The sequence below is a fragment of the Encephalitozoon romaleae genome, chromosome XI, assembly GCF_000280035.1.
Source record: "Encephalitozoon romaleae SJ-2008 chromosome XI, complete sequence".
Classification (NCBI taxonomy): Eukaryota; Fungi; Microsporidia; family Unikaryonidae; genus Encephalitozoon; species Encephalitozoon romaleae.
This window is the reverse complement of record NC_024905.1, coordinates 207407-231554: the sequence shown is the minus strand read 5'-3', so window position 1 is coordinate 231554 and position 24148 is coordinate 207407. Positions and strand designations below refer to the sequence as shown.

Genomic DNA, 24148 nt, shown 5'->3' with positions numbered 1-24148 from the left:
AAGTTAGCCCAACCTCTGTTAGAGTTCTCGATAAGTAAATAGTTCTATCAAATAAGACCCCATGGAAGGCTTTAGTCAGGACGAACTGGAATTTGTGAGAAACGGAATAGCTAAAGGGCATCGATCAGATCTAAGGAAGAGCAAAGAAGAAAGAAAGGCACACGTCATTTGCTCATCTATAGCACAGGGCGATGGAAGCGTTAGGGTTAAACGTGGATGGTCTGAGATAGAGATATCCATTCAATTCAAAGAAACACCTGAAACCTTAGGGGCTTCTAATGTACCTGGAGAAATCCTTGGTAGTAACGAGCTGTATATGGAATCCATAGAGTTCTCTAAAATTGCCATTCCAAAGATTATTACTTCGAAGATCCTCGAGCTACTATCTTCATATAAAGTAGGGATAAGAGTAGAGTTTAGCATATTAAGTAATGATGGAAACATATATGATTTGTTTTTTATTGGACTTAGTACGCTATTTAAAGAATTGGAAGTGCCTGTTATAGAAGATTTGAGAAAAACAGTAAAGCGAGAGATAGACATCCCAGTTTCAAAAACTGTTGCTTTATTTAACAATGGTTACTTTGTAGTGGATCCAACAATGATAGAGGAGGAAGCATCATGTGGATTGATGCATGTATTTATTAGCAATGAAGGCAAATTGATGGGATGTTTATCTGAAGGAAATTGTGATATTGATCAGGAAGTATTCGTAAATATTATAAAAGAGATTTCTATCTAAAACATGTCCAATCCATTGAACAAACGTATATGTTTCTCTAGGCCAGCCTTAAGACCAGTAATTGTTATTTTTCTATTACATCTATTCACTATTTTTTGGATGTATATTTGTAATCCTTTTTTCAAGTGTTCAGCACATTCCTTTTCAACATCATTACTTAGTCCCAATCCAATAGAGCATTCCCTGAATCTTTCTTTCACTTCGTCTTTTGCTATCATTCTACCAAGAAATCTGTATGATAAGTGCATTGTACTGGTATAATACTCTGTTGGGATTCCTTGCTTTTCAAACAGGATTTCTTCTCCCCTTAGGATTCCTTCTTGTTTTCTACCATTTACTAGGAACAGGTCTTCAAAAAGAAATTCTTTATCTAAGAAAGTATTAGTGCTCAATATCCTCGGTTCTCCAGATATTCCAAACGAATATTTGTATTTTAATAGTATCTTGAATACAAAGCCATTGTATGTTTTAATGGATACACTTTCACTCTTTATCATTTTTATCACCTGGTCTTTTGATATCTTATATTTAAAATTATCTATTATAAAGGTTTTGATTTTTGTTTTCATCATTTAATTTCAAAAAAGGGCTAAATTTTGTCTGGTATCTCATATACATATATATTACATAGTTGAACGTTAAATGTAAATCTCCGAAATACTTGATGACATCGATTCTATTTGTCCTATAGCCTGAAGTGCTTCAGCTTGTGAAGATTCTATGGCTTTAACGTTAGGATCATCTTCAGTTTTCGCTTCGTCGATACTTTTTTTGAGTATTATACGCATAAAAGAGTCAATTCTTTCTCGAAATTCCGATACTTCAAAATTCTTACTTAGTAGAGCACTTGTTATATAAACAAGACCACTTGTAAGTTCAGGTAATGTTTTAGTGGTGGTATCACTAAGAGGTTCTAAGGAATTCGTGGCCCATTCACAATTCTCGTAAGGACCAGGATGTTCATCAGAATAATACGATGGTTCTTCTTCTTCACCTTCCCCAGTACTAGTACCACCGGGTAATTCACCTCCCCAACTTCCACTTATAATGTTACAAACGGCACTTTTTATACTTTCTGCTTGTGATTTTAAAATTTCCAAGAGTTCATCTTCCCTCTTCCCTAAAAATCTTTCTGGATCGCTCTCTAGAGGAGACTCAAAATCAAAAGTGCCCATGTCTTGTGATTGTGAGCACAAAATTGCCTGAACCAAGAAGGCCCATTTGAACTTGAAATATTTCATTCTCTACTACTAAAAACTCAAGTGTATATAGCCACAATTATTTTTAAGTACTTATGATTGGTTGACTCTGAAGAGATTGAAAGGAGTTGTGCCTTTTTCAAGCCATTAGCTAAACTAGGACAGTTATAATCCAAGTATGGAAGTACTTAAGGAGTAAAGGTTAAATGGTTTTCTTTTTCAAAAGGATCATCTCCAAATGCCATGATGTGCATCAAGAGCTCCTTTATTTCACATTTCCTTGGACTTACGGTTTCCTCTGCCCTGAAAACCAATTACACTTTGAAATCTTTATTATTAAACATCCTAGCACTATTAAGTAATAAGGGTTGTTTTCATGTAGCCCTTGATTTGCCAAAGAATTTTAATTACAACGTTGTCAAGAAACGGAAAAAGTTGGAAACTAGAGGAAAAACAAATACAGGATGGTAGCATGAGGAGATGTTGATATGAAACAAGGTAAACAATTCTTTGTTTTGTGACTTGGATATAAAAACAAATGGTAATAAACAAATAAAGATGAATGCTCAAAGTGATAAGGAACTGTTTGAGTTTCTAGCCAATGCCCCAAAGGAGTTTCGAGATGGCGAAAGAATTAAGAAGTTTCAGTTAAAGAATGGGGATTACATTCATTGTGTATTATGGAATATGCACTTCTTCATTACTGGAACAGACATAGTAAAGATATTAGTCTGGAGATTCCAGAACGCTGGTAGGTGCTTAACCAGCTTGAAAAAATTTGAAGAAGGTGTATTTTCTGATTTAAGAAATCTAAAACCTGGAATAGATGCAACACTTGAAGGCCCTAGAAGTGAGTTTTTAGAGTTTCTATATAAGAATGGGTGTATAAGGACGCAAAAGAAACAGAAGGTTTTTTACTGGTATAGTGTTCCACACGATGCTTTGTTTTGTGATGCATTAGAAAGGGACTTGAGAAGAGAAACAAATCTATTTACATACAATAAGTACATTAATAATCTCACAAGAAACAGTATGCTTCCTCATGGAATGGTTGGATTTGTAAGCCATACACGGCAAAACAGTAAGAGAATTGGAGTGGAGGTTGATCCACGATATTTAAGGGGTATAGAAAATAAGGTTCTTCCAATGGGAATGATGTACAGTCAGGGAAGGCCCATACCGCAACAGGGCATACTCTTTGATCAACAGCACCACAAGAAGGCACCTACCGTACCTCCCCAGCAGAAATCACCAACTATATATGACAAACAATTTGAAGAAATACAAAAAAATGGGTTTTTAGACCAGACATTTCCTGGGTTCAATATTAAGGACAAATTATTTTCTTCTGGAGATCAACAGCTTGATTATGACCTCCACAGGACAGATGGCTTGTTTTGTAATGACTTATTTAGCACGGCAATAATTGAAAAGCCTTCACCGAATCCAGATATAGGGTCTTCTAAAAAAAGCAAAATTTATAACACAACACCATCTTCGTTTCTTGAAGAACTTCCTGATGGGTTTTCTCTCGACGACTTTGACTTCCTTAAGGATCGCGCAGAAAAAATAAACGCAGATGATGAGTCTCGTCAAGGCTCTCTTAAGGAAGGAACCAACCAAAGAATCCCTCATGATGGCGTCACCCTGATTCCAAATGCAAAAGGTAGTCTCCAAAAATAGAATAAACTTAAAAGGCCCATTTATCTTGACTAAAAATCTCTCAAAGAAGATGTAAAGCAAAAGAAATGCATGTTAATGTGACTGGAAATTACCTTAAACATAGGGGATTATCCATCGTCTATGGAAAAGAGTATAGAATCCACTATTTTCTCACTGAATAGAAGCTTTAAATCATTCAATGTTTCAAAAAAATTTCCTCCATTTACAAAATCTACAATTGCTTGAGCTCTTTTATCCCCGACCCTGGGGAGCTTTTTTATATCGAAAAAATTCCCCTGGTTAATGATTTGAAGTACATTTTCTTTTGTGACTTTAGGTTTCCTCCGAGTCTTTTTGATTAACATATTAATTTTTTCTATCTTTTGCTTAATGAAGTCATTATCACAAAATTTTTGCATTGTTTTGTAGTCCTCCAATGCGAGCCTATACTTTTTTGCAGACTCAAACTCTTGTGCTCTTTTTAGAAAGGCCCTATAGCTTTTTTCCTTTGTCCGTGGAGACAGAACAATATCAGGCTTTTCAAGGAGGGATTTTAAGATCAGTGAACTTCCATTACTGGTCAGTTTTGGATTTTTGGAGAATTTACCTCCATCTTCCTTGCATCTCCTATAAATGAGTGAGCTCTTACCTTTTTTCTTTCCCCCAATTGCAGAGGTACTTGTGGGAAAGGATTCTTGATGAGGATTATTCTCTTTTTCTTTACTTCTGAGAGGCATGTCTTCCTTTCTTTGAATATTGAACTTCATGTTTGTTTTTATAGATAGAGGTTTCCTCTTTCCAAGCTCAGAAAGACTGCACCCACCGTTTTTGAAATCCTTACCCCTAGGTTTCTGTGCCACATCTAATATGTTTACAATATTTCTAGACTTGGATGCAAAGCTAAGTGTGTTTATAGAGTCTCCCATCCCGGATGAATCTCCAACAATATTGGCAATTATATAGCAGAGACTGCTTCCTCCAAGAGAGTCTTGTAATAATCTTGTTAGCTTACTATCTCTATAAGGTATTCTTTTTTCTCCTTTAAGTATAGCATTTACAACCTTTCCTAGGACAAAAAGGCTTCTGTTGATACTATTTGACTCTGTAAGTCTAATTCCTTCATTACCTGTTTTCCTATTATTCTCTGATCCTGCCAAGTCAATGAGATTCAATTTGTGCTCTCCAACACTTATCCTCAATATCCCATGACTTCTACTACTGTTCTTGTTAAGTTTCGTTTCTGCTGTGGTTCTGTTCTTAGTTCCTTGCCTAAATACCTCTTCAAATTCTTCTATATTCTCGACTCTCTTGTTGAAAAGATTTGGAATTACTATTGTTCCATTACACTCTCTTAGAACTAATTCCTTAGGTTCTAACAAGTCGTAAATCTTCTCATTGTATATTTCCATATAGGAGACAAGAAAACTTCCATATGCTAAGACATCCTTCACTAAGTTGTGCATTAGTCCATAGGACCCACTATGGCCAACCATAGTGTACGTCTTCCCTGCCCCTGTGCTCCCATAGCAAAATAGTGTTTGGTTATGCCCCTTCATGAGTTTGGGTACAATACATCTGAACCTTTCAAACACCTGATCTTGTGTGCAGTCAGGCCCAAAAACCCCATCAAAATCATATTTTACCGGTCTCTCCACACTCTTTTGACACCAATACAGACTTGTCTGTATATTTCAGGATGCTTTTCCCTGGTTTTACGCGTATGTAAGCTTCGATGGGTGACTTCTCCATAACCCTCTTTTTGAGGGTGGTGAAAACAATGTACTATCAACATCTGAGCATCTTTGATGAAAGTGTTTATTGAGTTTTTCTCTGCGATCCCTTTATGAGAGAAGAATATCTCCAAGGGCTCAGGAGAAATATTGCTAGTGAACTGATAGAGATAAAGAAAGCCATCCTCGAAAAAATGAGACACAAACTGAAGGAGACCTTCAGCTCAGTTTCTATGGAAGCAAAAAACCTCCCTCTCCTGTCCCTTATAGAAGGGCTTGAAAGAAACTACACAGGCAAGACCATAATGATAAGAAAAAACAAGAAAATAATTACCAAAAGAGTGGCTAAAAGCACAAAGAAGAGGCCTTCTGTCGTGATACAAGTTGAAGATCAGTCGTTTGTATTCGATGGAGATGGACTTAAGGTCGTAGGTCCATGGGATGGACAACAATATAAAGGAATGCTTGATGAAATTAATGGCATACTTAAGAAACACATAACTAAGCGATAACTATGATGTTAATAGGATTTGCCTTTATTTTGTTCCTCGCCAATACAAATTTCTTCGACCAGCTGTCCCTATGTAAGCATTTTTGATTTGTATCTCACAAAATTTTCTTGTACTCCACAACCTTGAGAAGAGTAAAGGACAATTACCTTCATGCTCTTGCTGTAGTTCAGATTGGGTGCTATTTTTGGTGTGATCATAAAAAATTGCTCATTTCCTTCTTTACTAAGTGCGACCAAAATATCGTGGACCAACTTTTCATTATTGCCGTCCATTCCTTGGTTTATTTCATCCACAAGACGAAATGGTGAAGGTTTATAATGTTGAATGGCAAGCAAGAACAAAATTATAGCAACAGACCTCTCTCCTCCGCTTTGTCTGTGGGAATTTAAAACCTCAAGGCTATCATCATCATGAAATTTGACCATTATGTTAAACTTCCACTTGCATGCATCAAGCTCATCATAAATAAACATAACTCTTCCATCTCCTCCAACCTTCCTGAAGAGATTTCTAAATTGCTCATCTATTCTGGATACTATCCTTCCAATCTTATCGACCAGAATGTCCCTTATCCTCAAACTTTTCTTTTTAACACTTTCTAGAATTTTGGAATATTTTGAAATGTCTTCGTTAAGCTCTTTCAAATCCTTCTCTCTAACTTCAAACTCCCCTACAGCTTTACTATCAATGTTATAAAACTTTATCTGAGCCTTTTCCTTGATTATTTCCTCGTCAAGCTCATCTATTGTATTTGGAAGCTGGGCCAATGCCTTATCGTACTCTTCTTTTCTCTCTATCTTTTCAAGACGTACTTTCTTCTCTTCAATCATTTTTTTCAGTTTAGAGCTCTCTTTCTTCTTTTCAATAACCTTTTCTTCTAACTCTTCCTTTATCTTTTCTCCCACCTTTATACTCTCTTCTAGAGCCTCAATGTTCTTATTGACATTTATAATCTCTCTAAATAACTTGGATGCACTACGAAACACGTCAAAATATCCTTCATCTGAGAGGCATTTACTAAGCTCATCACATTTATTCTTCCACAAAGCTTCTAATTTCCTTTTTGATTCATTTATCTTCATCTCCTCTTCGTCCAAATCCTTTGTATCCTTGAGCATTTTCATTTCAAGCTTCTTTCTATCCATAGATCCCTTTAGAACACGAGCATGTGTCTCTTTTCTTTTGATTTCCATCATCTGAGAATTGTAAAGACTTCTCTCTCTATAAAGACCCTGGAGCTCTTTATCAATAACCTCACAATCCTTCAAAATTCCTTTTAGCTTTTCTTCATTCTCCCGCCTTGTTGAATTCTTTCTTCCCAGTTCTTCTTCTATCTCCTCTAACTCCCGAAGAGATAGATTCTGTGAAAATAGGTTCCGCGACTTCAAGGGGTTGTAGATAATCGCATACTCCGAGCCGTATCTGCTTTTCTTGATCTCAATATATCTTCCTCCCGCCGCCATTCTTTTCACGTTTGTTTTTCTGAATACTAAATTCTCATCGACACTTGCTTTTGAAACGGGAATCAGGTCAAAATTCCCTGCCACAATCAGATAGTTCATAGTCTCCTCTCTACACTCTATAAAATCACTTAGGACTCCTTCAAAGCCCAATTCCTTCAGCATATTTTTGGAAATACCTTCTTCTTCCTTCCGTGCCCTCTTGTCTGTCTTTATGGCTTCAATTGCATTGATCATCCATTTCTTTTCATCCTTCATAATCCGAACAAAAGTCTCAAAATCATCTGCAGACTTACAAATAAACGGCGACAGAGACTGGAATCCTAAGAAGTTTTCAACCTCAAGTGCATATCTAGCGTCTTTTATCCTTAGTTGAACGAATGGTGGCTCTATTACTTCGTCTTTGAATTGGTGTTTATTCTCTCTAAGCCAACACACAGCCTTATATGTATCAGCATGATATTTCCTCAGCATCTGAAGCCTCATTTCATCCATCTCGTGAAACTTCTTTCTTTTTAAACTAAGATCATCTACCAGTCGCTTTAATTCAGCAGACTCGTGCTGGATCTTTCCCCTGGTTCTCATCAAGTCCGACATCTTTGTTTCAAGAACCTTAATTCTAGCCTCATCCAGCTCTTGAGGTTGTGGAGGTATTTCTAACTTAGATATCTCTTCTTGGAGATCCAAAATCTCCTTTTCCAATCTTTCTGTGTTAGATATTCTCTTTTCTCTTTTGTTTCTAAGTGATTCCTCATCAACTCCTAACATCTCAATTTCTTGATGAATATTCCCGGCCTTCTCGACCAAATCAACCAAATTCATGTCATACTCTTCAAGAACTTTGCATAGTTCATTAATTTCCTTGTATGCTTCAGATGACTTCAGCTCTTTTATCTTACTTTCGATATTCACTACCTCTTCATTTTTCGTCTCAATCTGTTTTTTAAGTAAACTTATATTCCTTCTAACCATACCATACTCGTCTGTATAGAGCTTATAATGTATCCAATCCCGTTTTTCGTCCATAATTCTTATTCTTTCCTCTTTCTTCTTCTTCTCATTGGCCCTTTTAACATCTTTCTCTAGTACCTCAACCGTTCGCTCCACGCACTCTTTTTTCCGACCGCATGCTTCCAGTATATCAGCCACTTTGTTTCTTTCGGTTTCCAATTCTTCGAGTTCCTTCATATACCTTAAAATCTCCTCATCACCCACAGATAATAATACTTCTCCTAGAAGATTTTCAGGAGAAAGCCTTGTAAATTCAGAAGCCTTCTCCTGTGGAAGAAACTGGCATAGGTTCCCTATATTCTCCTTAAGCTTTCCTATAAGCCCTTCATACTCCGTCTTTTTGTATGCTTTGCCATCAGCAAAGTATCTGCTCTGATTATTTCTAGATATACACCTACAAAGCCTTACCTCTTTTCCTTTAATCCACACCCCTACTTCTATTCTTGCTTCTTCCTCACCAAATCTAACATATTCTCCCACACCTTTACCTCTCCCTATTATTTTTGGCGTGCCTCCAAACACAAGAACCATTGCATTTGCTATACTACTCTTTCCAGACCCGTTAGGTCCTGCTATAAAATTGAAGGATGGACAGAACTTAAGAAATATCTTCTTGAACGTCTGGAAATTCTCAAGCCTCATGTACATAACGTTCCCATCGTTAAACCCAGACATTAGGGATTGGAAACAGAATACAATTTTTGCTGGACAAATTCTATTATGATACACATTTATGTGCCATAACGTCAGAGCATATCTTCAAAAACATTTATTTCTTATTCTCCATGGCCTTCCTAGCAGACTCCCGGCACCTCTGTCTGTATTCCTCCTTGTTCGTTTTATATATATCTGCAACTTCTGGTCTCAAGGGATCATCAGCATTTGGATCATCAAGAAGAGTGAGGAGCGACAGTAGAACACTATTCAATGTAAGTGCAGGAGACCACTCCTTCCCAAGGATGTCTATACAAATCATTCCAGAGGAATTTATATTTGGATGGTAGATGGGTGTCTTAAATGTTATCTTTGGAGGCTTGAAAGGATATTCATTTGAGAACGTTATAAGAAGCTTGAAAACTCCTCCCTTATAGACACTTTCCTCAGGTGCCGTCAGGTATGCCTCCCATGTAAAGAAGTCTCCAGAAACAAAAGGAACTATTTTGATATACTTTGATGTTGAATCTTTCCTTTTTTCATTCCCTCTGTCGTTTTCAAGAAGTTCGTGCTCTTTCTTTATTCTCTTAATTGCAGCACTATCAGAACTGAGTTCGGCCATAACAAGATTTGTGGGTTTTATTTTTCATAAAAACAAATATCTAAAGCAATCAGAATCTTGTTTCAATTTTCCTATAACACATGTATTTGCTTGACGCATGTGGATTTTAAAAGAAGGTGTTTGCAGGAAAGCCTTGATACCTAATCTTTCTAACAATGTCTGAGATCATCGACCTCCATCAGGAGACAACGAATAAAAGGGCTTCTGCAAATAATGCTCTGTTCGAGCCATGAGGGGTGAAATCATGGGCTACACCATATGCGAAGAAATTGGAAAAGGAGGTTTTGGAAAGGTATATAAGGTAAGAACAAAAGAAGACCAGAAAGCTTATGCACTCAAATTAGAAGACAACAAAGAGAAAGGAAGAAGAAACGTCATAATCAACGAAATCCAGGCCTATAATGAACTTCAGGGATGCGATGAAATTCCTCTTCTTGTAGACCATGGATTTCACCGGGCCTTGGCTTTCCTTGTCCTTCCCCTTTTCAGGTATTCATTGAAGGACATACTAGAAAGACATCCAAGGTTCTTCACTAGAAGATCGGCCACTATTGTCGCAAAGAAGCTTCTTGGCACCATTGAATTTATACATAAAAAAGGAAGGTTATATAGGGATTTGAAGCCTGAGAATGTCATGTTTGATTACAATAACAAGGTGTATCTAATAGATTTCGGAATGTCTATGCCATATCTTAGGAAAGATGGAAGTCATATTCCTGAGATAAGAGGTAAGAATGTGTGTGGGACACTTTGGTATATGTCGATAAATACCCACAGGGGAGTGGAACAGTCAAGAAGAGATGATCTTGAAAGTCTGTTTTATCTTTTAATACTTCTATACAAATCAGGACTACCTTGGATAGAGGTTGGAGCTTCGATGTCAAAAAGGCAAAAGGCAAGAACAAGAGCGATCAAAGAAGGTTTATCTGTGTATGAATTGTGTGATGGGATAAGTGGAAAGGAATATCTTATAAAGTTTTTCCAGTATGTCAGAAACCTGAAATTTTCAGAAAAGCCTGATTATCGATATTTGAATAGTCTCTTAGATGAAGTTCTCTACAGTGAAAAAGAATTTCAAGGATATAAGGAAATGAGCAGTGAGGACGGTAAAAGAAATACTAAAATGGGTTCTATTTCATTATGGAGTAAATTTATCTCGATTCTCAATCCATTTGTAATAAGATAGCACATAAAGTTTTGTAAAGCAATAGAGAAAAAGCAGTCTTTCTTAGCCTCCTCGTTATGAAATACAGACGTACAGCAATACTAAAAATCCACAACAGTTGGATAAAGTCGCTGGATATAGATCCTTACGATGCATTCCTTGCATCTTCTTCTATGGATGGAACAACAGGAATAGTGGATATAGAAACAAAACAGCTTTTGATCACTATCCCTTTGAAGGGAGTTTGTGAGGATGCCAAATTCAGCAAGACTCAGCCGTATATTTTTTGTGCTTTACTTGATGGATTGATCAGGTCTTATGACCTCGTGGATAGAGAATTTATAAGAGAATACTATGGCCATACGTCTTCTGTATTGTGCTTGGACACATATGATAAAAGAATCTTCAGTGGGTCTTCCGACTGCACTGTAAGAGCTTGGGATGTTAGATCAAGAAATAGCGTATCGGTCATGAAAGGCCATAGGCTTCCTGTTACTCATATCATGTTTAGAAATGGACTTATTTACAGCAGCTCTATGGATGGAAATGTATTTCTTTGGGATGAGAGGAGTACCAAGACTCCAATCGTAGGATTTGCCTCTAGTGTAACCTCTATGTGTATGTGCGATGAAACACTGTTCGTTTCGGTTGGGAAAAAAGTATTTGAATGTAAGGACATTCCATATGAGGTTGGACTAAAGTCAAATGCCTTGTCATTGGAGAGCTATAACAATAACTATTATTTAATCGGTAGTGAAAAGTATGTTTTCATGAAATCAAAAGAGATAAATGACCCTGATTACCAGTTTGGAATAGAGGGGCCTGGAAACATCGTTAAAGTTACGGCCAGCAAGGAAAGAATAATCGTTGCAGGAACGAGCAAAAATATAGAGTTTTTGGAAAAGGATGAACATGTTTAGTTATTTAGCATAACAATGACTTCTTGCACTTTCTTTTCCCAGATGTCATATTTCTCTTTAAGTTTCACAACTTCTTCTTTCTGTAGCGCTCTTGGAATAAGGCTGTCAAAGTAAAGAATTCCTTCCTCCCCGTCAATCCATCCATTGATTAGTCCTAGACCAAAGGACTTCAAAACTATATAGATAACCATTTTGCTGGGTATCTTTAGTAGCTCCTCAATTTTCTTAATTGATACCTTCTTTCCGACCTCAGAAAAGCAGATATTTATTAAAGCTATCATGTATGCCTTTTCCTTGATTATATCAGCACTGCTTCCAAAAATTTCGTTAAGTTTGTTATGCTTTTCTTCCAACCCTTTCACATTTCCCTCTCTAAACATCATGAAGATTTCCTTCAAATTCTTGTTTTTCATCTTGTCAAACCCAGGTAATGATGCTATCAAAGTAAAATTGAAGAATTCTTTGCTCAGTAAAGCATACTCTACAAGGGTATCCATCAGCTCCTCTGTTTCCGATAAATTTACATACTTTAAAAGATGGGAAAAGGCGGCCTCAACATTCTGAATTTTTTGATAGAACTTGAATCCCAGAAGATTGTACATAATTCTCACATTCCTTGGCATCTTAAGGTTTTTCCATTCAAATAGCCTCTTCTCAATTCCTTTAAGTTCATTTATCTCAATTAGAAGCAGGCATTTCTTTATCTCTAAAATCATCTTCTCCACCTCAAAGAGCTCAGAGTATAAGACTGAACCCCCTATTATATCCTCCCCAATTGCTAAAACCCTTATCCCTTCTTCAGGAGCCAACCTCTCTGAAAATGCTAGAAAGACCTCGTAGGATGACCTAGGATGTATCTGGCCAGCACTCTCCAGAAAAACATCTAGAAGCTTATCTATGGGGTGAGTGTTCATGGAATCAATTATCATGCAACAAAACTGCATCCATTTTCTTTCTCCCTGAAGTTTCTTTATCTTATCAAATTCCATTGGGGCATTTCATAAACAAACTTTTATTTCAAGGTAGCTTCGTTGCTCTCTCAGACCATGACCTATGCATACTTTAATAAACTTCATATAATCTGTATATTCGGATGGCCTCTTTGGAGTAGATCTAGCACCATTTTCTTGTACTTTTAGGCCTATCCTCCCTTTTAGGGATTTTCTTCCCATATCAATACAAATCATAAATAAAGATATCACAACAAACAAACATGAAAAACATACCAACCATAGTTAAGAATCTCGGAACTATTAACGTTAGGAATCCTGTAGGATTTTCCTCTGTTCCAGACCAAGTAAGAGAAAGTTCTATGATAAAAGGTTTTGAACTGAATGTATTGGCTGTTGGAAGAAGAGGACTTGGCACATCTACACTAATCAACTCAATATTCGCAGCACCTTTGGTTGACAAGAAAAGGTCAAACACCATCACGGTAACAAGAAACGAGATTGTTGAAAATGACATTTCCTTGGAGATATCCATTGTGACATATCATGAGACAGATATAAGTCCTGTAATCGATTACATAAATGCTATGAACAGGGAATACTTCGACAACGAGCAAGGTCTTTACAAGGCATTCAAAGACAACAGAATACATGTATGTCTTTACCTTCTTCCTTCTGACACATTAGCAGAGCAAGAAATAAAAAACATGTATGAGCTCTCACAGAGGTGTAATCTTGTGCCAATCATACCAAAAGCAGACATGTATATGCCAGATGAGCTCATCTATGCAAAGGAAACAGTGAGGCAGATTCTCTCAAAAAACAATATATCTTTCTTTATACCATATTTCAATGAAAATGATGGGGATCTTACTGAGGAAGTTGCAGACATAGTTGAAAACATACCTTTTGCAGTAATAGCTAGTGAAACTATGTATGAGCATGGAGGAGAGATCGTTAGGGGAAGAAAGTATACGTGGGGGTTTATCAATGTAGACCTCGAGGAAAACAATGATTTCAAGAGGCTTCAACGACTTCTTATATACACGAATCTAGACGAATTAGTGACAAAGACAGACCATTTGTTCTATAATAACTATAGGAAAAAAATATTTGATATTGAAAATGATTGCGGAGCAATGAAAGAAGCGAGATACCTCAAGCTTCGGAAGGAAACCATAAAAATCCTGAACGACAAGTATGAGAGCAGAATAAAGGCTCTAAAAGAAGAGGAAATGGAAATGGAAAAGTTTTATACCGAAAAGTTAAACAGTCTAGACGATAAGATGAATGAGATCAGTAACCAAATGGAGACATCTCTCAAGGTAGAGTAAATATGTAAGGGCATACATTATTCTACCAAGATGGTTAAGCAGAGTCTTTTCTCTACATCACAATATATTTGAATTTTTGATAAACTTCTTGAAATTCATAACTTTCTTTTCGTTTCCGTTGTATTCTATCATTCTCCAGAGCCTCAATGTTAAGTGTGGTCCCACATTCTCCATAATAGGATTCTTTTCTCCAAAGCAATATTTATATAGTCTGAAGTAGATGAAGTCTCCTTGAACAGTAAAGTTCGCGACCTGTCTAGAGCTTTGATTAAACGGAAACATATTCGCCAGAAAATCAACTATCTTCATTCCAATATCTGTTGTGAAGTTATTTACAATTAGTTGAGGCGGATGGTCCTTTGAAATAGGCTTGGATACCCTTAGATAATCTCTAGATTTGTACTGGACTATCTTCAAAACTAGCTGCAGCTGGGAGTTCTTGAAAACTATCCACTGAGGCCCCACATCTTCAACTATCCTTATGGAAACCTCCGATTCCTTGTCTGTGTCATTGGCATAAGAATTGGGGATTATGTCCAGGAACTCCTTTAGCAGTATCTTTGTGTTTTTATGAGGATTGGGTGGAACCGATACTGACACTCTCATTCTATTAGGGATGTCTTTTATCTGGAAATTAACAGAGAATAGGTATGACTTTATTGTTAAAAGCATATTATTTTTTTGGACTTAGGATTGTAAAGCGAAAACAGCCTTTGAGAGGAGGCTTTATCTTGGATTTATATACTTTAGAGTATGCTATTAGCTCAATGACTGCATTGGCCACAGACACCTCGTGATTATAGAATTCCAACAAAATCTTTTCCGCACTTGCAGCTTCTTCAGATGGTATTTTCTTTACAAGCGAGATTATTTTGTCTACATTTCTAAGTTCCATTGCCTTCTCTAGTTTTTTCAGCCTTTTTTCTTCCATTGGGGTTGAAGATTCTATTAGTTAATCGTTTTAAGCTGCAGCCCTTATTTAATGGCAAGGAGGCCTACAAGTAAATATGTGAGTATTGAAGCATCTGAAGAAGACTCCGAGCTTAGTCAAGAAGACTTAGACGAAGTCCAGGAAACGGTACTGCCTCGTAGGGACTGGACCAAACTTACACAAGAACTTGGGGAGAAGTATGCATCCATTCCTGCGGATGAGGAGATTGAGGAGGAGGAAGAAACGATTGAGCATGAAATCAAGCAGGCCAATCTAGTCCCTAGAAACACATCGCCAAGACTGTTCATTGTAAGGGTCAAAAGAGGATCTGAAAGGGAAATCCTGATGAAGATTATAGAAAACGACCCTAAAAACATATTTAGCATAATCTGTAAAGATGGTCTAAAAGGATATCTTTATATCGAAGCCTTTCAGAAACAGCATGTTATTGATGCCCTGGATTCTCTCCGTGGGGTTAGTAGAAATAGGGTGTCTGTTGTTCCTCAGAAAGAGATGATCGAGGCCATAACATATCATTCACAGAAGATTTGTGGAGAATGGGGAAGGATAAGAAAGGGGAAATACAAAAATGATCTTGTCAAGATAATTGAGTTTGATGAAGAGATGGTTAGAATCAGGGCTATTCCTAGAATTGATGGAGAGAAAAGGCTTTTTAACCCAGAGAATTTCAAAAGTGGAAGTGTGATAAAGTCCAGAGGATATTACATATATAAACGAGACACATATGTGGATGGATTCCTGGAAAAGGACGTGTTAAGGAGTAGCGTAGATTTTGATGTAGAACCAACTTTTGAGGAGCTTGAAGAGTTTCAGGAAGTCTGTCCTATATCTGTTGGTGACAAGGTTAGAGTGACTCGGGGTGAACTTATAGGAATAAAAGGGGTTGTTCGAAGCATCAATGGAAGTATTGCCGTAGTAGAAAGCAATGATGGGAAGTTTGAGGTCCAGAGCTCTGGACTCATGAAGCACTTTGATATAGGTGAATCTGTGTCTTATAAGGGGGAAAATGGAGTGGTTGTGAAGGCAGATAAGAGGGAATATGTAATTGCTATAAGGGACTTTACAGAAGAATTAAAGGTCAGCATTGATGATCTGAAGGGGCCTGTTGCAGCCAGTGCTAAGAATGAAAAAATCAGTGGATATGAACGAAAGAAAATTAGAAGAGATCCATTGATTAATAAAGAGGTCCAAATACAATCTGGAGAATATAAAGGCCATAGTGGTGTGGTCAAAGAAGTCGATAGGAATATGTGCAGGATCCAGTTGAACTCTAATATGAAGTTTGTAATTATGGAAAAGGATTTTATAACTGTCCCTTCAAGAGAGATTTCAAATAGACCTCCAAGATATACTGGGTTGACTGGATCCAGAACTCCAGGCTACAAAACACCTGGATATAAAACACCTGGGTATAAGACACCTGGTGCATATTCTCTTGAAGATACTGATATCGATTGGATTGCTGAAGAAAATAATCCATACAAAGGTGCGTTGATTCAAGTTCTTGGGAAGGAGTTGGTTCTTGAGGATTGTAAGAACAGCCTGTTTATAACAAAAGACAAGACTTTCTCTGCTGAGGAAGTTTCGTTTGTTCAACCCCAGAAAAATGATCTTGTCTGCGTACTCGGAGGTGAAAAAAAAGGGACCTGTGGAATTCTAATAGCAATCAATGGAGATTTCGGAGTTATAAGATCTACGAATGGGCCTGTTGTGCATCTTCCTTTAGATCAGCTTTCAAGAAAGATTTATTGAACGGTCCTTAGTGAGAACTCATAAGCATTCAAGATACAATTCCATGAGATGCATGACCTTATGGATACAATTATATGGTAATTATTCGGTACTTTCGTTATCACTTTCGCCCCATTTTTCATCCCAATCCTCATCAGATTCCTTTTCCTTGGGAATGTTTTCTGTTACTATTTCTTCATTGCAAAGAGTGTCAGTAAGATCAAAGCAATTATTCTCTGGCACTTCAGAAGGGGCCATTACTGTAGAAACAGAAATAGGTGCCAGAGAAGAAACTTTGCATAGATCTTTTGAAGATTCTACACAACTTTGGCTTGGAGCTTCTACATTTACATCCTCATCATCTTTTGCATAATTCTTGGAATTTGTTACGTTCACGGAATTCGTACTAGCATTTTCATCATTCCTAGTAGAACTTCCTATGTTTTTCTCGTATTTTGCTCTTCCTTCCCCTATTGTAATTCCCTTCTGAGCTCTGCAGCAACCGGGAGGATGTTCATTGAAAAGCTTCTTGGCCCAGCATGGAGTTCTTAGGATGTCGCGTCCCCATCTAGGATAAACATCCTTGAAATAATGAAACAAATGTCCTACAACTATTCCCAGCACATCATCTATAGATATTGATCTTTTTGATAACAGCATGAATCCAGGAAGAATAAATGGGAGGTAGAATGCAGGAAATGAAATAAATCCAAATATCTGTACGATTGCCCTGGGATTCCTTTTTGTCCAGATATATGTTATAGTTGAGGAAAACGATGTCCCGAGTGCTGATATTCCATAGATATTCGATATGACGAAAAGAGCAGATGATATGACAAAAATCAGCCAAAAATATTCGGAGGTGCTTACACAGCCCTCTTCGAGCATTCTAGAATAGCGGTATAGGAAGACCACATGCATGAACATGTCCAATGTCGGCCTTCCAAAGTAAAGAAATGACGTGAACACCCTCCATATTTCCAGCTTCTTAAGGAATAAAGGCGAGTAATACAAGCTATACGGGGATACAGCATCTATATATACAAGCAAGGCCACCGTTGATATAAGAAGGATCATGTATCTTGTAATTGGAGGAACCTTGAGAATTTGTCCGAGGAGAAATTCATTATTCATTTAGGGTACAAGACAATGCAAATTTATAAAAGTAAGACATCCAAATCAACAAATATAATTATGATTTTAATTACTCCTTAGATGTGCACCCTATCTCCTCCCGAGTCCTTCTAGAATTCATATACGGTTTATAGGCCCATTCAAACTCTCCATCCACCTCAAAGGTCCCCTTTCTTATCTCGTACACCCTAAGATCCATCCCAAGGCTTTTGTTCAGCACGGTTTTGTCTCCTTTCTCTATTAGGTAATGCCTAAATGCAATGGTATCATTTCTGTTCACTAGGCTAACTATTCTTTTGGCTCCACTACACTTAGGAAACAACAACGCTATTCTCTCTTTGACCTTTATTCCAACAGGACCTTCCATGTTGTCACATATAAAATATACCTTGGGTGAAAGAGGAAAAGTTCTTCTTGTCAGAAAATGGTCTATTATTGTGAATCTCATAGTAGGCCCAAACGGAAAATAAGATATAGCAAGCGATGCCGGCCTTCCTCTGTTTTCATGAACAATTACAACACATGTATATCCGTGCTTATGTGCTACATCACTTATCTCTTCCTCGCACAATTGTCCTCGGATAAAGTTCTCTCCATTCAGCACTAAGGACAACTGCTTTGAGAAATGTAACAGTTGAGAACTTGGGCTTCTAGACGTTGTAACCATTACTTTTGGATATCTATGTTCCTCTTCTATCTTTCCTTCATAAATCATTTCATTCAGCAATGTAGCTGCATCCTTCCTGATCCCATGCGGTATCTTTGTGTTTGTCTCCAGCGCCTCCCCTAATCTTTGCTTTTTTTCTTCCATTTCCTTGTCGAGTCTTTCTCTTTCCTTTCGCAACAAGTATTCCTTTCTCTCTCTCTTTCTTCTATTCATCGAATATGGGCTCCCAAGGAGAAGAAATCTACAACTCAGGATCCTAAGAAAATCTAACAAGAATGTATGCAACAATGCTTTATTAACGGTATATCTAGCTGGTATCAATCTTCTTAATCTCATGATGGTGGATGGATTCCGTACCTCCAAACATAGATCCAACAAATACCCTGGCAAGACCTCGTATCCCAAATTTGTATATATCTTTTCTATAGAACTTAACCATCTCTTTCAGATGGAGCTGTAATATCTTCAAAGTGACATTATCCTCGGAAAGAATGGAATTGTAATGATTGTCGTAGAAACGCATTAATACATCGAGAACCTTTGACAATTCCTCTTTATCATCCATCTTTAGTGCTTTGGAGTGTCTCCATATAAGCTTTAGAAGGATCTCCTCTTTGGAAGAAATCAACATTTCCAAATATACCTCCAAAATGAGGCTGGCTTTGGAGTTTAAGCATAAATTGATTAGAATCTCACCTATAAGTGAAGTGTCTTGCACTAAAGTTTCTGCAGAAGATATCTTACCGCTGTTTACTTTGTCATTCTGCTTCTTCATTATCTTTATGAGATCCATATTTGCACTGAGCAAGGTTTCCTTTCTCAGCTGACCGCAGAAAAGCTCACTTTGGCTGAGTTTGAAAAAAACTTGGAGAATCAATTCGGAGAACGACGGATTATAGAGTACGTCAAAAAGTTGAATCGAAATTGAACTGACAATCGAGTTTGAGAAAGACAAAAGAGACTCAATCTCCGAGTCTATAATATTTACAAGTCTTTTGAAAGCAACCTCACTAACCCCGGGATTTGAGTCAATAAGATGGTCTAGAATAAGCTCCAGCCCACTTATCTCTTTTTTTTGCCTTTCGGGGAGTACCACTTCTTTTCTAATCTTCTTTGAATTTGGTGTAAAGACCCCGGAGACAGAATGTATACTTAATGCATCAAAAGAAGCCTCAATATCTGCATCTCCATTTACAAAGGAATCGTTGTGAACAAAAGATGCTTCCATATCCTCTCTATCTACAGACCCTCCTACATCTTCTGTTTTCTTCGATGCATATACATCAAGTCTCTCTCTAGAGTCCTTTTCTATTTTAGCGCTCTCACATTCATCCTCTGTTATAGACATAAAGCTTCCTTCAAGTTCATCTACAAAGCTTAAGAAGTCTGGGCATCCCTTTATCACTTCTTCAACTTCCACTTTCCCTCCTTTCTTGATTCCCTCAATAAACTGCTTCTTGTCTCCCCTAAACATTTTGTACTTCTTCACTAGTTTTAGTATTTCGTCATTAGATTTTTTACTGCCTATCCTTTGGTAAACTAAGAATAACTTTGTTACAGGATAGACCCTATCCATCATCCCCAATTCTTCAACCATATCATTAGATAGAAGATACTCCACAAGTTTTCTGCATTCAAACTCCTTCAGGATATACTTGTTTGAAATAAATGATAAGAGCGTGGAGTTAATAAATGCTTCAGAAGCATTTGATTGAATCAAAAAGTCTATAAGGAAGTCGCTGACAATGGTTTTGTCTATACTGTCGAATAAATCATAAACTTGATGGAATGGCCCATTATCCATCATTTGGATAAATTGAGGAGTAAAGACCTCCTCTCGAGACATGTTTCCTTTAACTCTCTGTCTGCTAACATTATTAAGAAGGATATCGATATTTGTATGAGAGTGCTTTCTCTTGCTTCCAATATCATCTTCCTTGGCCCGCTGTTCTACATCCTTAGAACAATCTTTCTGAAATGCTGGAGGAATGGCCTTCTTCTCTTTTGAGTCTTTTCTTTCTTTGATATCAATATCATCTGGCTTTGTTTTCCTCCCAGGTATGGCCTTTTCTTGTAAACTTGAAGGTGTGGTAGGAGCCACTTCTTTTTTACAGATTTTCCCTACTACCTTGTTAATCCTTGTAAGAGCATTCTGGCTAACAACGCCGTCAAACACATTTCCATGTCTCTTGTAAATTTCAGTGGCCACGTCTATTGCTTTATTTCTGACATCTCCTACAGGATCGAGGATGCAATTTCCTATCATTTTAATGAACTCTTTGTCATTTTGCAAATCTCTTAACGAGTAATCCAATAGATTTAGTCTTACCTGGGGATTCTTATGTCCCAAAAAATCGGCATTGCTTCCACTTATCTTAACTCCAAGAGAAAAAAGGACCTCCTTTATCTTCTCGGAGGTAGTACCTCTCTTCTCCTTGAGCCTCTCGATAAGGCCTTTTACAATCTCCATACTCTTAGGCCTTAATTCATCTATAACCTCAAGAGTCACATAGAACACCTGATTATTAACATCACCTATTCTCCTACATAAAAGAACGTTCAATTCATTGTTGTATTCAAGGGTTCTGGCAACCCTTTTGATATTGCGCATAGCCTCTAATCGGATCTTCCAATTATCGTCCGAAGCACCTCTAAGGAAATCTTCTGGAAGACATTCAAGTTCCTTCTTGCTCTCTTCTTCAACAACCGGACTGCATTTTTCGAACTCCTCCATCAATTCCTTCTGTTGTATAGGCTTCAGCCCATTCAAATATGGCAGAACAGATTCTCCATTTCTCTTGTAAAGTTCTATACACAGCCTGAACCCCTCGCCCCTAACATTTTTGTCAGTATGACTCATTATCTCTTCTATTCTGCCTCCTATAGCCTTCAGATCGCATCCTCTCTTTTTGACAATCCCGCAAATAGCTGACAATGCTCCAGCCACATTTTTAGGCGATTTAGATCCCAGAAGTTCACTCAAAACTTCTAAAACTTCTTCAGTATCCTCCAACCTCTCGATCAATGCATCAATCCTTGTTCTGATGCTTGTCTTTTGATTCCCAATATTCCCAAATATCTTTTTGACATCGTTAGCTCTGAGCCCATTCACATTTAAAAGTGCATCTATGGCCGCCTCCAGCGCAGGAATATTGCCTTCGCTTTGAAGCTTCTCGACTACTTCAGGATCGGGCATCCTTCCTTCACTCCACAGAGACCCAAGTATACTATATGCCTCCTGCCTATCTTTCCAGTTCTTTGAGTTTAGTCTTTCTATAAGTTCTGCATCTAACCCTGTCTCCGCTTCCATGCCCTTCCCAGGTAATTTTTATTTATTGCCGAAGGACTTTGAAGACACATACCAATTATCATACATTTACAAACTCACGTGTATTCATAATTTATTTCATACTCACACTTCTTCATCAGGACAGATGTATTCGATGATGTCACCCCAATTGCAGTCGACATCCATTACCTTTGATTTTGACATGAATTTGAGTCCTCCATCTGTGTTTGGGACTATTAAACATCCATATACTATCGGAGCATCCTCTGTTATATAGCGCTCGTCGTTTTCAAACGTGTCCTTCAGAAAGTTTCTGATCCCATGCTTAGCATTATTTAAGAAGGACAAACGCCCTCCCTTACTATTTATGTGTTCGATGAATACATCATAACTATACTCTTTCATCTCTTTGGAAACAATATTAAAAATCTTGACAACTTCGTCTTGAGAGATGATTATGATTGCGTTTGTCTTCAAATCCTCAAACCCCTTCCACATTCCCTTGCATAGGCTTCTATTTGGAATCTTAATTTTCATCCTGTCTCCATAGATGTCTTTTTCTATGTCCCTCTTGTTCATTAGGATGATGTTTTTCGTGTCTTCAGAGACCGCCCCGAAGAAGTTATAATCCTTTGAAAGGTGTGTAATCACTCCCCCAAGCCCAACGATCATTATAATTAACATTCCATTTACTATACTTGCTTTGATCTTTTTCTGCATATTTCCTGCCTATGGGCTGCAGTTTTCAAACTTCTAAGCTACCCTCAAGCTAGAATTAACCAATAACTATAAAGGAGTGCAAAGGATATCTACTAAGAACTCTTGCCAAATGAATATTTGAATCATGTATTTGATTAAATTTGTGACTCGAAATAATAAAGAACACACTTTACCCTTTGCGATGGATTTACTTTCAAAATTAAACAAGAAATACCTGATGGTGCCAAAAATTTTGTACGTCGCCATCAGCATGCAATATTATACGTTGCACAAATTCAGATCTCTGTTTGCTAAGGAAATGTTCGGAATAGGGGAAAAGGAGCTGAGTGGTGTAGGAGTTCTTCTATTTATAACCTTCTTTACCAACATATTTATTGCAACACTGAACGACAGGCTCGGAAGGCCGAGGATCCTCATGGTGTACCTTCTGTCGCTATCCTGTATTTTCTTCCAATTATTTTATGTAAAAAAATACGTAAAGAGTATTTATCTTATGTTCTGGATAAATTTGTTTGGATACCTGGGAACAAATACACCGATCATGGCCTTGCTGGATAAGATCATCCTGGATTATCTAGCTGAGTCTCCAGACGTGGGTGTCAGGGCTTATGGGAAGCAAAGAATCTGGGGGACCATAGGGTACTTGCTCAGTATATTTATTATTGAAAGAATTATAAGAGGAGGGATGGGCACAAATGCAATAGATTTTACAAATCTTAAGTACTACTCTCTTGCCATAACTATCATCTGTGTATGCCTGGTAATGGCTTTCTTGAAAGATTCGGGTAGTGAATGTAAAGATCTTAGTCTTAATACAGCGTCTGAATGGAAAGAACTAATGAGAAACAGAGAATACCTCTTCTTCATATTTATAATTCTTCTAAATGGATTTACACGTTCTGCAATGACCATTTATCTTCCGATTTACACCAATTATGTACTTAATGTGAAGCCATATGCATTGCCTACATCGTGGCCTACATGGATAAGAAATGGACTACGCATCCTCAATGACTCCCCATTTTCTACCATCACTGTATTCGAGATTTCGTTAGAAATGGGAATACTGTTTTATTTTGATGCAATTTCTAGGAAGATAGGCCTGCTTTTGCCACTACTTCTGGCTCAGGTGTCGCAGGTAATCAGGTTTTCATTATACCTTGTTCTTCCTCACACAAATCCTCATGTATTTGCCTTTTGCTGTCTATTTGAGGTTCTTAAAGGAATAAACTTTGGACTCTCGCATGGATCAGGTGTGCAGCTGGCCGAGAAAATGTGCCCTCCTCATCTGAAAACGACATCCCAAATGATATATAATGGAACGTTCATGGCCGTTGGCTCGGTAACAGCAAGCCTTTACTTCCGCTATGTGTTCAGAAATAATGGGACTTCCATTCCAGAAGAAGCCTTAGGGAGAAAGGTGGAATCGTTCAAGATGTTTTTTATATCCAACATCCTTGTCTCCAGCATTGCTATCTTTCTATTCCTCATTAAGTATGGAGTTGGGGATGGAAAGCTATTCAATACCCTTTCTTCTCTCAAGAAAATTAATCAGAAAGATGTAAAAAAGAGTAAGTTATTCACTGAAAATACCAAAGAACCTATAATCAAGGATTAAACTTCATGGAAGCATAAAAGATTCCTATCTAGAAGCTTTTACAGTCATCCATTCTTGGCGACTGAATAGGTATCAA

General features: G+C 37.5%; 19 protein-coding genes across 19 annotated transcripts; 8 read left to right on the top strand and 11 right to left on the bottom strand.

The window, feature by feature from the left end:
* Window positions 1-61: 61 nt before the first annotated feature.
* On the top strand, window positions 62-742 carry EROM_111950 (hypothetical protein; the record flags this gene model as incomplete). The annotated part of the gene is made up of 1 exon (XM_009267398.1): window positions 62-742. One exon carries the CDS (start codon window positions 62-64, stop codon window positions 740-742), a length of 681 nt encoding a protein of 226 aa, XP_009265673.1.
* Window positions 739-1311, bottom strand: EROM_111940 (hypothetical protein; the record flags this gene model as incomplete). Its single annotated transcript, XM_009267397.1, has 1 exon — window positions 739-1311. The coding sequence occupies one exon, from the start codon at window positions 1309-1311 to the stop codon at window positions 739-741; it is 573 nt and encodes a 190-aa protein (XP_009265672.1).
* Window positions 1312-1380: 69 nt separating this feature from the next.
* Window positions 1381-1983, bottom strand: EROM_111930 (hypothetical protein; the record flags this gene model as incomplete). Its single annotated transcript, XM_009267396.1, has 1 exon — window positions 1381-1983. The coding sequence occupies one exon, from the start codon at window positions 1981-1983 to the stop codon at window positions 1381-1383; it is 603 nt and encodes a 200-aa protein (XP_009265671.1).
* Window positions 1984-2499: 516 nt separating this feature from the next.
* On the top strand, window positions 2500-3624 carry EROM_111920 (Ste12 transcription factor; the record flags this gene model as incomplete). The annotated part of the gene is made up of 1 exon (XM_009267395.1): window positions 2500-3624. The coding sequence occupies one exon, from the start codon at window positions 2500-2502 to the stop codon at window positions 3622-3624; it is 1125 nt and encodes a 374-aa protein (XP_009265670.1).
* Window positions 3625-3731: 107 nt separating this feature from the next.
* EROM_111910 (kinesin-like DNA-binding protein) lies at window positions 3732-5159 on the bottom strand (the record flags this gene model as incomplete). The annotated part of the gene is made up of 1 exon (XM_009267394.1): window positions 3732-5159. The coding sequence occupies one exon, from the start codon at window positions 5157-5159 to the stop codon at window positions 3732-3734; it is 1428 nt and encodes a 475-aa protein (XP_009265669.1).
* Window positions 5160-5446: 287 nt separating this feature from the next.
* EROM_111900 (hypothetical protein) lies at window positions 5447-5845 on the top strand (the record flags this gene model as incomplete). The annotated part of the gene is made up of 1 exon (XM_009267393.1): window positions 5447-5845. The coding sequence occupies one exon, from the start codon at window positions 5447-5449 to the stop codon at window positions 5843-5845; it is 399 nt and encodes a 132-aa protein (XP_009265668.1).
* Window positions 5846-5913: 68 nt separating this feature from the next.
* Window positions 5914-8991, bottom strand: EROM_111890 (chromosome segregation ATPase; the record flags this gene model as incomplete). Its single annotated transcript, XM_009267392.1, has 1 exon — window positions 5914-8991. The coding sequence occupies one exon, from the start codon at window positions 8989-8991 to the stop codon at window positions 5914-5916; it is 3078 nt and encodes a 1025-aa protein (XP_009265667.1).
* Window positions 8992-9085: 94 nt separating this feature from the next.
* EROM_111880 (ubiquitin conjugating enzyme E2) lies at window positions 9086-9592 on the bottom strand (the record flags this gene model as incomplete). The annotated part of the gene is made up of 1 exon (XM_009267391.1): window positions 9086-9592. One exon carries the CDS (start codon window positions 9590-9592, stop codon window positions 9086-9088), a length of 507 nt encoding a protein of 168 aa, XP_009265666.1.
* Window positions 9593-9821: 229 nt separating this feature from the next.
* On the top strand, window positions 9822-10778 carry EROM_111870 (caseine kinase 1; the record flags this gene model as incomplete). Its single annotated transcript, XM_009267390.1, has 1 exon — window positions 9822-10778. The coding sequence occupies one exon, from the start codon at window positions 9822-9824 to the stop codon at window positions 10776-10778; it is 957 nt and encodes a 318-aa protein (XP_009265665.1).
* A 56-nt stretch (window positions 10779-10834) lies between these two features.
* On the top strand, window positions 10835-11677 carry EROM_111860 (putative WD40 domain-containing protein; the record flags this gene model as incomplete). The annotated part of the gene is made up of 1 exon (XM_009267389.1): window positions 10835-11677. One exon carries the CDS (start codon window positions 10835-10837, stop codon window positions 11675-11677), a length of 843 nt encoding a protein of 280 aa, XP_009265664.1.
* EROM_111850 (hypothetical protein) lies at window positions 11674-12666 on the bottom strand (the record flags this gene model as incomplete). Its single annotated transcript, XM_009267388.1, has 1 exon — window positions 11674-12666. One exon carries the CDS (start codon window positions 12664-12666, stop codon window positions 11674-11676), a length of 993 nt encoding a protein of 330 aa, XP_009265663.1.
* Window positions 12667-12890: 224 nt separating this feature from the next.
* On the top strand, window positions 12891-13961 carry EROM_111840 (septin-like protein; the record flags this gene model as incomplete). Its single annotated transcript, XM_009267387.1, has 1 exon — window positions 12891-13961. The coding sequence occupies one exon, from the start codon at window positions 12891-12893 to the stop codon at window positions 13959-13961; it is 1071 nt and encodes a 356-aa protein (XP_009265662.1).
* Window positions 13962-14018: 57 nt separating this feature from the next.
* On the bottom strand, window positions 14019-14567 carry EROM_111830 (U3 small nucleolar ribonucleoprotein; the record flags this gene model as incomplete). The annotated part of the gene is made up of 1 exon (XM_009267386.1): window positions 14019-14567. One exon carries the CDS (start codon window positions 14565-14567, stop codon window positions 14019-14021), a length of 549 nt encoding a protein of 182 aa, XP_009265661.1.
* A 376-nt stretch (window positions 14568-14943) lies between these two features.
* EROM_111820 (transcription elongation factor Spt5) lies at window positions 14944-16665 on the top strand (the record flags this gene model as incomplete). Its single annotated transcript, XM_009267385.1, has 1 exon — window positions 14944-16665. The coding sequence occupies one exon, from the start codon at window positions 14944-14946 to the stop codon at window positions 16663-16665; it is 1722 nt and encodes a 573-aa protein (XP_009265660.1).
* An 81-nt stretch (window positions 16666-16746) lies between these two features.
* On the bottom strand, window positions 16747-17778 carry EROM_111810 (endoplasmic reticulum membrane protein; the record flags this gene model as incomplete). The annotated part of the gene is made up of 1 exon (XM_009267384.1): window positions 16747-17778. One exon carries the CDS (start codon window positions 17776-17778, stop codon window positions 16747-16749), a length of 1032 nt encoding a protein of 343 aa, XP_009265659.1.
* A 70-nt stretch (window positions 17779-17848) lies between these two features.
* EROM_111800 (U3 small nucleolar ribonucleoprotein) lies at window positions 17849-18781 on the bottom strand (the record flags this gene model as incomplete). The annotated part of the gene is made up of 1 exon (XM_009267383.1): window positions 17849-18781. One exon carries the CDS (start codon window positions 18779-18781, stop codon window positions 17849-17851), a length of 933 nt encoding a protein of 310 aa, XP_009265658.1.
* Window positions 18753-21755, bottom strand: EROM_111790 (hypothetical protein; the record flags this gene model as incomplete). Its single annotated transcript, XM_009267382.1, has 1 exon — window positions 18753-21755. One exon carries the CDS (start codon window positions 21753-21755, stop codon window positions 18753-18755), a length of 3003 nt encoding a protein of 1000 aa, XP_009265657.1.
* Window positions 21756-21857: 102 nt separating this feature from the next.
* On the bottom strand, window positions 21858-22454 carry EROM_111780 (hypothetical protein; the record flags this gene model as incomplete). The annotated part of the gene is made up of 1 exon (XM_009267381.1): window positions 21858-22454. One exon carries the CDS (start codon window positions 22452-22454, stop codon window positions 21858-21860), a length of 597 nt encoding a protein of 198 aa, XP_009265656.1.
* A 181-nt stretch (window positions 22455-22635) lies between these two features.
* EROM_111770 (putative nucleoside transporter) lies at window positions 22636-24072 on the top strand (the record flags this gene model as incomplete). The annotated part of the gene is made up of 1 exon (XM_009267380.1): window positions 22636-24072. One exon carries the CDS (start codon window positions 22636-22638, stop codon window positions 24070-24072), a length of 1437 nt encoding a protein of 478 aa, XP_009265655.1.
* Between the last annotated feature and the right edge of the window lie 76 nt (window positions 24073-24148).